Here is a 12,778-nt window from a genome sequence, read left to right as displayed (position 1 = left end):
TACATTGTTCACAGGTGACTTTGGGAAAACACCTTCAAAAGCGTCCGTGACATTAGAATAAAATGATAAATTAGGGAGCATTGTAGAAAACACAACTTGGTAAACTTTAACATGGCAACAGTAGAAAAGTCAGCTCTATATTACAATAAGTGACTGGGCAAAATGCTCCATTTATTATTGCAATTTTGTAGTTTGCTTGTGCTTGAAAGAAATAATGAATAGAGTTATTAAAAAATGATTGCTACTCAAGGGTAGTTTTCAGATAGTCACATGCATAATACATCCCTACCCCAAATTTTTCAGATCATTTGACATAATTTTCATTCAACAACGTTCACTTGACATCAACTGCACTCAATTGCAATCATTTTGCCATTGTTTGACATCAATTGTTCTCGAATGCCATCATTTTGTCATCATTTGACATCAATTGTTCTCAAATGCAATCATTTTGTCATCATTTGATATCACTTGCACACAGAAGCAATCATCTGGCTATCATTCTATTTCATTTTTACTCAGAACTGACCATTTAGCTATCATTTTCACTTAGTACCACACTTGCAATGTCAAATGATAGTTATCAACTGACATCATTCTCATCAATTGCCATCCTGCAGTGACTGCAACAAAATGTGACTATATACACAGCCAAAATGTTCCTAAGTCCCAGCTGATTGTGTATGCGGTGTGTAGGGTCACACTCCCCACATCCTCACCCAACCTCTCTCTCTCTCTCTCCCCCTCCCTTCCACCTTATTCCCCTCCCCAACCCCCTCTTATTCCCCTCCCTCTTCTCCTGTCCCTTTTTCTCCTTCCTCCTTCTTTCCCCCTCTTCTCTGTTCCCCTCCCCTCCGGTCCACCCTCCCCTCCTTTCCCCCTCCTCTCCTTTCTCCCCACTCTTCCTTTCCCCAGTCCTCTTTTCCCCTCCCCTCCTCCCCCACCCTTCCAAAATATACTGGATAGCTTTGAGCATGGTGGATATAGGTTTGAGTGCGCTGGATTTAGCTTTGAATGCACTGAATAGCTTTGAGTGCACAACCAAATTTGATGTTAAATTCATTCCAAATTAGGGCTTTTGATGTCAAATTAAAATTGAGAGCATTGAGTATACTTGAATGCAAAAGTGATGTTAAAATTTTTGGGTGGGGATGTCACAAATAAAAAGCAAAACACTACAAGCGCTGATAATTTGAAACAAAACCAGATACGTCAATTGTTGGTTCTCTGGAGTTGCTAATTGGCCTGTTATCTTTCTCTGACATTTTCTATTTTTGTTCCACATATCACAATTAGCAAGGGAGGGAATTGTGTGGTAGGCTGCAAAAGCTTCCATCTTAAACAACATCCACCTCCACATGTCCAGGATTTAAAGTTGCAAAAAAAAAAATCTTTCCCTCCTTTTTTGCAATTTTAGATTAGCTCAGTGGAATAAACTTCCTTGGAAAGTTTAGTTAGGAAATTTAACAGCAAGAATTAGAGTTCACAAGCATATTAAAAAAAAACTTCAAATGAGAAAAGGTCATGAGGCACAATTGAATCCCATACATCCTGATGGGCCAGGTGAATGGATTAGATTCTCCATAAGGAGTGTTTACCCTTTTCCTGTTGAAAGATTAAATCCCATTAATTCACATAATTATTTCATATGGCAGTTGAACATGATTTTACCAATGAAGATTCTGTGCAACCTTAATCTGCCTGTGGGGGCAAAAGAAAAACATCCATAACACACCTGTAATAATGCCCTTTTTACCATTCTCAACCAGCTAAATTGACAATAAATCAGTATAAATGGCAAGTATGATCTCTATCCAGCATGAAGAACATAAGAACATAACATAAGAAATAGGAGCAGAAGTAGGCCATTCAGCCCCTTGATCCTGCTCCACCATTCAATAAGATCATGGCTGATCTGATTGTGGCCTAAACGCCACTTCTGTAGTGACAGATGGACCACAAACTCCTAAAAGAGTCAACTCAGATTCACTCACTATGAGGCCCTAGGAAGAGAATCAGAAGATGTTCCACAACTTGGAAAGTGGCACCAAGCTAAGACAAAAATGTTATCTTGCCTTAACATGAAGGTGGTTTACATGTATAGAAGATACTTTTAACTCAGTTGTTAAAAATATCAATGAAATAAAGGACACCTTCACGCAATATAATTAATGAATGCAATGACATGGCAAATAATGCTGTCCTAATATGGAGAGGAACAAAAAATATGAGAGTGTCTTTCCCACCACAGTCAGGTAAATGCCTTTAGTGTAGCACACTCATTTCCTGGGGTAATAGCCTGCTGCTATTTGTAATCCTTGGCACTTTAGGGCCCCAGTTTCCTTGAGCTACCATTGGACATCTTTGTTTGTGTATCCATGATGTAGGAATGCGTATCCTGCTATCTATGAAGCAGTGAAACCTTATGGTTTCTTCGCATAATCAAATTCAAGTTAAGAACATAATTCTCATTTCTACTTCCCCCTGTGCATGATTTCAAAATTCTATCATAATTGACCTTTAGCAAATCTTAAGCCACCCTTAGAAAGACGTATTTCAGGGAGAAAGAATTACCCTTTCACTGAGAATAGCCAGGTCGCTCAGTGTAACCTGGTTGGGGGAATGACCGAGCCGACTGCATCCTAAAGCAAATGTCTGCCAGACAGGGTATGAGCAGATGGCGAGAGAACCAACCAGAGGGAAAAACCTACTTGACATCGCCCTCACCAATCTATCTGTCACAGATCCCTCTGTCTATTATAGTACTGGTAGCAGTAAAGACCGTACAGTCCTTGTGGAGAAAAAGTCCCATCTTCCGTCTGAGGACATCCTTCATTGTGTTATGTGGTGCTTCCAATCTGCTAAGTGGCACAGATTCAAAACACATCAAGCAGCTCAAAACTGAACAGCCAAGAGATGCTGTGGGCCATCTGCGGCAGCAGAATTGGATTCAGCCACATTTTGTAATCTCATGGCCTGGCATATTCCTCACTCTATCATTACCATCAAGCCAGATGATGAACCCTGGCTCAATGAGGAGCGCAGAAGAGCATGCCAGGAGCAGCACCAGACATACCCAAAAATGAGGTCCAACTTCGCAATGTTACAACACAGGGCTAAATACATGCTAAACAGCAGAAACAGCATGCCACAGATGGTGCAGGGCAATTCTGCAACTAACAGATCAGATCAAAGCTCTGTAGTCATACCATATCCAATCGCGAATGGTGGTGCACAATTAAACAAGTAACTGGAGGAGGAGGCTTCACAAACTTCCCCATATAGAACGTAAGAAATAGGAGTAGAAGCAGGCCATTCAGCCCTTCAAAGCCGCTCTGCCATTCAATGAGATCATGGCTGATCTTCTAATTTTCCTGCACTATCCCCATATCCCTTGATGTTTTTAATATGTAAAAATCTATCGACTTCAGTCATGAACATACTCAGTGACTGAGCCTCCACAGCCCTCTAGGGAAGGGAATTCCAAAGATTCACCACCCTCTAAGTGAAAAAATTCTTCCCCATCTCAGTCCTAAATGGACTGCTCTTTATTCTGAGACTGTGGCCCTTGGTTCTAGATCCCCCAGCCAGGGGAAACATTTTTCCTGCATCTACCCTGTTGAGCCCTGTAAGAATGATGGTGAAACACACCACGTTAGTGCAAAAGACATGACTGAAACATTTGCAACTATTTTCAAATAGAATGCCAAATAGATAATCCATCTCAGCCTCCTCCTGAAAGGTCCCAGCTTCACAGATGTTAGTTTTCACCTAATTAGATTCACTCTGAGTGATATCAAGAAATGGCCAAAAGCACTGGATACTGCAAAGGCTATGACCCCTGATAACATCCCAGCAATAGTACTGAAGACTTGTGTTGCAGAACTAGCTGTACCCCTTAGCCAAGCTATTTCAGTACAGCTACAGCCCAACCATGTGAAAATTTGCCCAGGTATGTCCTGTCCACAAAAAGCAGGATAAAACCAGTCCAGCCAATTACCGCCCCATTAGTCTACTCTCAATCATCAGCAAGGTGATGGAAAGTGTCATTGACAGTGTTATCAAGCGACACTTACTCAGCAATAACTTGCTCAATGATGTTAAGTTTGGGTTCTGCCAGGCCACTCAGCTTTAAACCAAATATGAACAAAAGTGTTGAATTCCAGAGGTGAGGTAAGAGTGACTGCCCTTGACATCAAGACAACATTTGGCTGAGTGTGTCATCAAAAAGCCCTGGCAAAACTGGAGTCAATGGAAATCAGGGGGAAAACTCTCTACTGGTTGGAGTCATATCTAGCACAAAGAAAGATGCTTGTGGTTGTTGGAGTCCAATCATCTTAGTTCCAGGGCATTGCTAAAGGAGTTCCTTAGGGTAGTGTCCTAGGCCCAACCATCTTCAGCTGATTCATCATTGACCTTCTGTCCATCATAAAGTCAGAAGTGGAGATGTTCAATGATGACTGCATAATGTTCAGTACCATTTGCCATTCATTAGATACTGAAGCAGACAGGTCCATATGCAGCAAGACCTGGACAACATTCAGGCTTAGAATAATAAGTGGCAAGTAACATTCGCACCACACAGTGCCAGGTAATGACCATCTCCAACAAGAGAGAATCTAACCATCTCTTCTTGACATTCAATGGCATCACCATTACTGAATCCCCCATCACCAACATCGTCATGACCAGAAACTTAACTGGGCCAGCTATAGATATACTGTGGCTACAAGAGCAGGTCAGAGGCAAGTTCTGCAGCAAGGATTTCACCTTCTGATTGTTCAAAGTCTGCCTATAAGGCATAAGTCAAGCGTGTGATGGAATACTCTCCATTTACCTGGATGAGTGCAACTGCAAAAACACTCAAGAAGCTCAACGCCATCCAGGACAAAGCAGTTTGCTTGGTCAGCACTCCATCATCCACGTTAAACATTCACTTCCTCCACCACTGGCACATAGTTACAGCAGTGTGGATCATATACAAGTCGCACTGAGGCCAACCATCACACCTCCTTCAACGTTCAAAATCTACAACATCTTCTACCTACAAGAACAAGAGTAGCAGATACAGGGGAATGCCAGAGCCTGCAAGCTCCCCTCCAAGCCACACACCATCCTGACATGATATTACATCACCATTCCTTCACTTTCACTGAGTCAAAAACTTGGAATACCGTTCCTAACATCACTTAAGGCATACTTACACCATATGGACTGCAGCAGTTCAAGAAGGATGCTTACCACCACCTTCCCCAGGGGAATTAGGAATGGGCAGCAAATACCAGCCTTGCCAGCAATGCTCACATCCTTTGAACTTCAAGAACAAAATATATGTTTCAGTTTGGAAATAAGATTCAGAATAATGTAAAGATGAAAGAAAAAATTATGGTTTTCTACCATTATTGTTCCTCCATTTGAAGTTTAGTAAAAACGTGAATAAACAGGAAAAATGACATTAACTTACCTAAAAAAAGGAATCCTGGCCAACATTTTTCTATCAACACCACCAAAAGCAAGTTAATATTGCATTTGTTTCCTTGGCAGCAGTAAACAATGGTTTAATATCTTGAGAGGCTTATCTATGTTGATCCCAGCTCACTTTCCTGATATTTCCATGTCTGGCCCCAATGCTTTATTCACTCACACCTGATTCAAGCACCCAATCACCAACTCTGTAGTAATGCTAATTTATTACATCCTTCACTTTGACTCATAGAATATCACTTTGTAATAGTCCTGCTGCCTTGTAAATATAGAAAACTACTGTGTTCACATCTCCACTGATTTTAATGCCATTTTCAGAAGCTGGTGGTCCTAGAGTTTGTGCCTTTTTCTCCCTTTGTCCTTGAAAGATACCATAGGACAGACATGTAGACTTCCTTTCCCTTTGGTCATTGTGCTTATCAAAGTCAAGATGTTCATTTGTAGAATGGACGTTCAGCATCAGGGTCAAGTTCTCCCAACTTTAAAATACTGCCTACTCTACCATATCTTACATTAGCTAAATATCTCAATTACCCATGTGTGATATTTCCATTTCTCACACCAGTTTTGTAACCTCTGAGTGAGACAGTCAATTTGTAACAATTAATGCTAAATTGTTAATAGGTTTGTGCTGATGACTTTGACAAAACAATTATTCAAGTTAATACTTAACAATATCACTACAAAAAGTAATTTTTAATGATGAAGCATTCTGTCAGTTACATGACACAAGACCAGATAAGAAAACTAGGTTGTCATTTAAATACTTCAGCTTGTCCAAAATGCAGCCAGTCCCATATTATGGTCTGTTCACCCATCCTGCCAGTACTAGCCTGCAATGGGTCCCTATTTTCCTCATAGTAGTGAATTTAAACTCCTAAACCAAGTCTCCAAATCCTTCTATTGCCTCCCACATCCTTTGATGCATTCTCCTACCATACTTTACCATATCATTGGTGATCGGGATTATTGATCAAGCCTTCAGCTGCCTTAGCCCTACTATTTGAAACTGTTTCCTAAGTAACACTGTATCTCCATTTCTCTCACTGACTTCAGAAACTTTTTAAAAATTCATCTTTTTGATCAAAAATTTGCTCACCCTCCTAATCCCTCCTTTAATGACTTGGAATCCATTTTTACAGGCTTCTTTTTTTAAGCGCGTTAGGCCTTTCCTTATGTGAAACCAGTTATTATTGGAAAAGATGAATATCAAAAACTATGGGCACTGAACAAGTGTGTGATTAGATCAAGCGGCCAAGTGGCTCTTACATAGAAAATACTATCTCACATTCAAATCCTCATTGGAGCTGCAACATTCTATTATTCTGTGGTGCACTTATATTTAGTTTGATGTGTATTTCAAGATACTAGACTAGAAACTTGCCTGAATATGGGTAAATAATTCAATTTAATTTGCATGAATAATGCATATTACACATGTAGCATGACAGCACATAAATTGAGAAGAATTAAATCCAGTCTTGCCATCCCAGTGGTAAATACATAAGTGGCAACAGCTTCAATGTCCCTGGGAAATATAATTAATTTATTCCACCTTCCACCTCTCTGCATGTACTCCCTAGATTTGAATCTACACTTATTCTTTTGAATGATCTTGTAATGGATTAAGCGACCATGACCAAGACGAATTCAAGCACCGCAATTTTAATTGTTATGAATGCATTTATTATGATGGTTCCGTCACTGCACTAATTCAGTGGTCTTGCAATGTTGAACTATTATTTGCGTCAGCAGTTACTAAGATCGTGATTGGAAACCGATTACTCTCATTACTCTAGCTTTGCCTTGTCGTTCATTGTTTTAACTGGCATCCAGCACAACTTGGCTTTGCAAGATGCAGATGTCTGTATCTAGTGAGCCGGATAAATGTTCCTTATCCACTTTCTCACTGATGGTACACATACTCTGTAAAAATAAACACATGCACGGACTAATGTAATCGATACACGTCTGAAAGAGTGTATGGCTGCACCAGGGTGCTTTTGTGAGATAAAAGGAGAAGTGGTAAAATCAGTTCAATATTGAAAGGGGAAATTAAACCTTACCAAAAGGTTAAAATGTATTAATATATATATGTGTATACACACACAGAAACTCGTATTTCAACAGGCTTATGATACGATCTCTTTGGTTACCTGTGTGTTTGTCGGCAATGTGTTAACCATTATTTTAATCCAGAAAGATTAATTTATCTTTAGTGTCTAAGTATACTTTAATATAGAATAGAAAGCTTACAGGCGCCCATCTAGTTGGATGGATTTTTTGGAACCAGAATATATTATTTTGTTGTTACCAACAAAGCGCATTACAGTATTTTTTTTCTCTGTGTCGCCTGTTTTATTGTTTACCTGGGATAGACAGAAACAAGTTAGGAAACAATTTCAATGAAATCTATTAATCCATTAATTTCCAATCAGAATTAAAATCCCTTAAAGTTCCAGTTGGAGAATCGTTGCCCAAGAAATTGCAATTGCTCACATATACCGTCCAGAAAGGAGAGTTCAGCGGTTTTACACTTTCGTCCAATGTATAATTATTTTGAACCAGAGGAAGGCGTGCAGAGACTGTTACCAGTAAGGCAGCGAATGTTCGGGTTCCAGCATAAAAAGTACATTTCCTAAAATAAAAAAATCTCAACAGTCAAAGTAGCGTAAGGCAAATGTAATTAGGATTTAATTTAATGCTGGTTATTTTTTAAACCCGAATTGCCCTTGCCTTTGTAACATCGCGCGGGAGGAGTACGACGGATATGCTATAAAATATGTTGGTAGCATTTGAGGAAATTGCTGCTCCATAATTAAGCCAATCAGTGTAGTCATTGGTTCAAAAAAGACGTACATTCAACGTCGCACATGTCACCAGGACGCCGGCGGTAAATAAATAGCGAGCGCTGGAGGCTGCAGTTTGGAAAACCTTGGCTCTCAGCACTACTTCACGAAGCTGGGGAAATCTGTGTGGACAGGGGCCATTTATAAGCGCATTTCACAAAGGGAGTCAGCACTTTTTCTCAGAAGCCTACAACGATCCTGACTTATTTTTGTTCTCAAGGAATATCAAGGTAACTTGAAAGTATGTGCTCATCAATGATTTATGCTTGTAGGGATCGTTGTACCTTTGAACAGAAGGATGCAAGTTAAAAGGCAAGTCTGTACAAAACTGTCTTGAAGTTAACCGTTTTGATAGCTAACCTTTCTCTGTTGACCATTTAATCTCAGTTTCCACTTTATATGAATAATTCAGCTCTGCTCTAATGTATTAGAAAATTATCAGTCTCTAAAGACATCTGGATTTATTCTCAAAGGTGTGGACCGATCCATATGAGGGTACAGTGGAACGTTGTGTGCGATCTGCTTTAAGTAACAACCATTTGCTTAGAATCAGATTTACCTGTAACTGGATGAGAAAGATCACGACCGTTCCTGCCTCGCCAAGAAATTGCTACTTGGCAGAAGTTCATGTCAAGGATTTTTTGGATATCAGAGACATCCACCCTCTGACGTGACCGTGATTATTGAGATAACTTTTATCAGCTATCATTATTCACCTGTCTAATCGTTGAATTCTGTTGAGTGCTCTACTTTCTCTTTCAAATGTACTTTTGCTTCTTCACTTTAATTAACGTTGTTTTCATCTGTAAAATCATATTAACACCAAAGTTTTTCTTTCGGAAAATCTCAGGTTATGTAAAGAATGTAACCATACAATGGGCAGTATTTTTTGAACAGATGAAGTGTTGTGTGACCGCCTCGCATGTGTTGAAATGTATGCAAGTATGTTATTGAAGGTGTAAATACTATAGGGATGTATTCTGCCACACAGCACAGATCTCTGTATTTAAATACCTATATAGGCGAGCCGGATCTGTTTTGGTCATTCTCATGTCTGATGATAGCCACTTACAAAATGCGGCGATAATATTGAAACGTTTGAAAATCGGTTGTACAAGTTCCTAACCTTAGAAACTGTTTCTGCTACCATTGTTGAAAACTATTCAAGTAATAGAGACTAAAACAAAAATCAGAATGATTGAAGTTGAAAATAAAAGCAGAAAATATTGGAAAATATAGTTGGTTTCTTCAGGACCTGAACGAGAGGCAGGTGGAGCGCCTTCGGAGAGATTCTGAACGAATGTCTCCATTTGTGACCTTAAGTATGTTCCCGTTCCGGATTTGTTGCATATTTCCACATACAGTAACTTTTTTTCTCCAAGTTCAACTAAATCCTTGTCTAAAAGTTAAGATTTGAAACCTCGATATTTTCATTTTACTCCTGTTGAATTGAAAGCAACATTGTAGAGAATATTCCACTTTATGTTTCAGAGGCTAGTGATGGAGTGGAGTGTGTTTGTCCTGCTGTTGTCCCTAAGTTCACTGCACACGGTCCACGCGGACTGTGCCGAACGGTGCTCGACCTGCAACTCAGTCCTGGACAGCTCAATCAAACCACTGGTAAGATTACCACACCCGATAATACAGTTCCGAAATCAAAAGGTTTCAGGTGTGGTTTATGCTCATCTACATCGACAAAACCTAAAAAGAAATAGATTAACGACATGCGGCTTTACCGCAATGCAAACTATAGTTATCTATATAAATCAACTGGCAACAGAACCGAGTCTCATTATATTCATCCACATCAACTCGTTGATGTGTGACGACAGCTTAAAGGACACAAATAACTGGCAGCCATATATTTATCCTAAATTAACTTGCGCGATAGTATTGATTAATTACAAAGAAATCAGCTTTCATTTATGTGCTACAGTTTGTCAAACAAATTTGTAAGTTTTCTATCCATTCAGAGTAACATATTCGGAACGGTCTTGGGAACGATATACACCAATATCCATCCTCAAAGAACAGAATACATAGCATATCAAGTTACGCAATAAATGTATTCATTAATAACTGTGTTTGCAATACCAGGACAAGGACATATGCTCAATTCCAGGTCAGAATAATTCAATGCACGCACTGTAGAATTTAGCCGTGTTTCATGGACCAGGCAACCATAAATTGTAAACGATGTAATTGTAAGGCAACAACAATAGCGGTCCAATGCATGGCTCGTTCGCTACTAGAACATGCAGAATAGAACAAAACGAGTATCTCTGAACGAGAACGTATCCAGCGGATGGGGCTGGGTAATTAAATATGCTAAGTTAACCACAGGCCGACAAGAAAAGTATAAAACGTTAAATGCAGTAATTGCAGATTTAAAAATAACAAGCTCTTTGGGGGGGGCTGTAGTTTTCCAAGGTGTATGGGTGAATAATATGCAAACGCTACTGACAATGAATAGCAAGTGGTCGATCGGGGGCGCTTTGTAATATCTTGGAACGCCTTGACTGCATGGAGACCGGCATTAATGGAGAGATTTTTAAGATTAACGACCCTTAAATCCTTTTATCTGTTTGATATCTGTTATGATGATGGGACCAAGATGAGGACACCCTGTGGGATGATTCCTGCCTGTGCAGCAAAGTACAATCTGCTGCTCTAGTTGCCTTCTGGATTTGTAGTCTCTATTACTTGACTGGGGGTGCGCGGAACTAAATTCCCTCCTGCGTGCGCAACCAAGGAACTGTCCTTCAAAATCAATGCGCATACATCCCCATAATGTTCCTGCTCCTGTTTAGTCTTTGAAAAGAATTTTCATTTGTAAAGCAGTGTTTTTTTTTTGTTTAAATGGAGAACATATATTATTATAAAATTAAAAATACTGCAGATGCTGCAAGTCCAAAATCGAAATAGAAATTATTAGAAACACCCAGGAGGTCAGGTAGCATCAATGGGGAGATAGATTTTCTTCTAAGGGTCACTTATAAAATTACTTTTTCAGGGCCAGAGGGGTAGCTCAATAGTAATTTTCACTTTGTACTGTTAAAAAAAGCTCACTTACTCTTTAATATACAAACCCTAACTTTTTCACCTGCTTTTCAGTGCAAGACTATTGGAAAATTACTCTAGGTTTATGCCATTACAGTGATTTCAGTGCTAAGTTTATCATTGAAGACTGCAACAATATAGTCATATGCAGCAGCATGATATCTCTAACAGTAACATATGGATTCCTTTATCTTTACCTACTTTCCACACATCAGCTATCTATTATATGTAGTGATGTTGCCAGGTCAAATAGGTGTCCTTGGTTCACTATTCACTAATGAGATACTCATTTTGTGGACCACATCATGTAATGGCATAAACCATGATTGCTATTAATAACATTTTCATGATTTTTGGCTCTAATAAGGTCAGTGCCCTTTTGAAACTAATTTAAGTGGATGAAGGACTAATTATTTTTAGGCAATATCAATAGTTGTGAGTTATTTGTGTTAAATAAAGGTTTAATTTAACATTAAAAACACTGTCTTCTGACTGCTATCTTTCAGACCTGCACTTTAGAGTGTGAAGGGGTGGTGCTGTCTACCAATGAGTGGGAAAAATGTGACAAGGTGCTTCATTCATACAAGCTTGACCTTTTTGGCATTGTGGACGAAGCTCTTGCTGACCCCAGCCTGGATGAAAAGGAAGATGAGAGCGCAGAAGCATTCCTTGGAAAACAGCACAAGAGCCTTGTTAAGCGGTATGGGGGCTTCATGAAGAAGATTGACAAGAGCAGAATTAATGCCAAACAATTAGCCCAACGAAATAGTTATAAGGGACAAAATCTTAAGTATGGAGGATTTCTGCAAAAGTTTGGCGAAAGGGGTGCCACTGAAATAGAGAAAAATTCACAGGAACTAGCAGCTGCAATGGAAAATCTGCTGGAAAAAAATAATGATATCCCCTCTACCCAAGAGCTAAAGCGCTATGGAGGATTCATGAAAGGCTTTGGATACAAGAGAAGTGCAGAGCTGGGTGATGAAGCAAATCAAGATGTGGAACTGCAAAAGAGATATGGAGGTTTCATGAGAAGAATTGGTAGACCAAGATATAAATGGGATAACCAAAAAAGATATGGTGGTTTCTTGCGGCGCCATTTCCGGGTTTCGGTCAGATCAGATGATGGTGATGTGAATGATTACTCTGAAGAGGGTTCAGACTTATAAAAGAGCCAAAGTGATTTGAGTCTGGATGTGAGAAAGCGCACTGCCAAGATAGATGAAGTATTGAAACTATAAATGTATTGTTTTGAATGCACAAATATTTTTGCTATTAAGTTTACAATAGGCTGTCTAAACAGCAATTAAGTCAATTAATTCTGTTCTCTATTGTCATAGTTTATGTGAATTCAATAAAAAATGTTCTCTGGACTGTGAATAGCAACT

General features: G+C 39.3%; 1 protein-coding gene across 1 annotated transcript; it reads left to right on the top strand.

Moving 5' to 3' along the window:
• The first annotated feature begins 9,833 nt into the window (after positions 1–9,833).
• On the top strand, positions 9,834–12,559 carry pdyn (prodynorphin). Its single transcript, XM_078556302.1, has 2 exons — positions 9,834–9,953; positions 11,900–12,559. The coding sequence occupies exons 1-2, from the start codon at positions 9,834–9,836 to the stop codon at positions 12,557–12,559; spliced, it is 780 nt and encodes a 259-aa protein (XP_078412428.1).
• Positions 12,560–12,778: the final 219 nt, after the last annotated feature.

Source organism: Cetorhinus maximus, chromosome 13 (genome assembly GCF_964194155.1).
Source record: "Cetorhinus maximus chromosome 13, sCetMax3.hap1.1, whole genome shotgun sequence".
NCBI lineage: Eukaryota > Metazoa > Chordata > Chondrichthyes > Lamniformes > Cetorhinidae > Cetorhinus > Cetorhinus maximus.
The sequence above is the reverse complement of the archived record's forward strand: the minus strand, read 5'-3'. Positions and strand labels throughout refer to the sequence as shown.

Coding starts and splice junctions, on each gene's coding strand:
- pdyn (XM_078556302.1), top strand. CDS start 9,834: ATGGAGTGGAGTGTGTTTGTCCTGCTGTTGTCCCTAAGTTCACTGCAC. Junction 9,954..11,899: donor ACAGCTCAATCAAACCACTG/GTAAGATTACCA, acceptor GCTATCTTTCAG/ACCTGCACTTTAGAGTGTGA.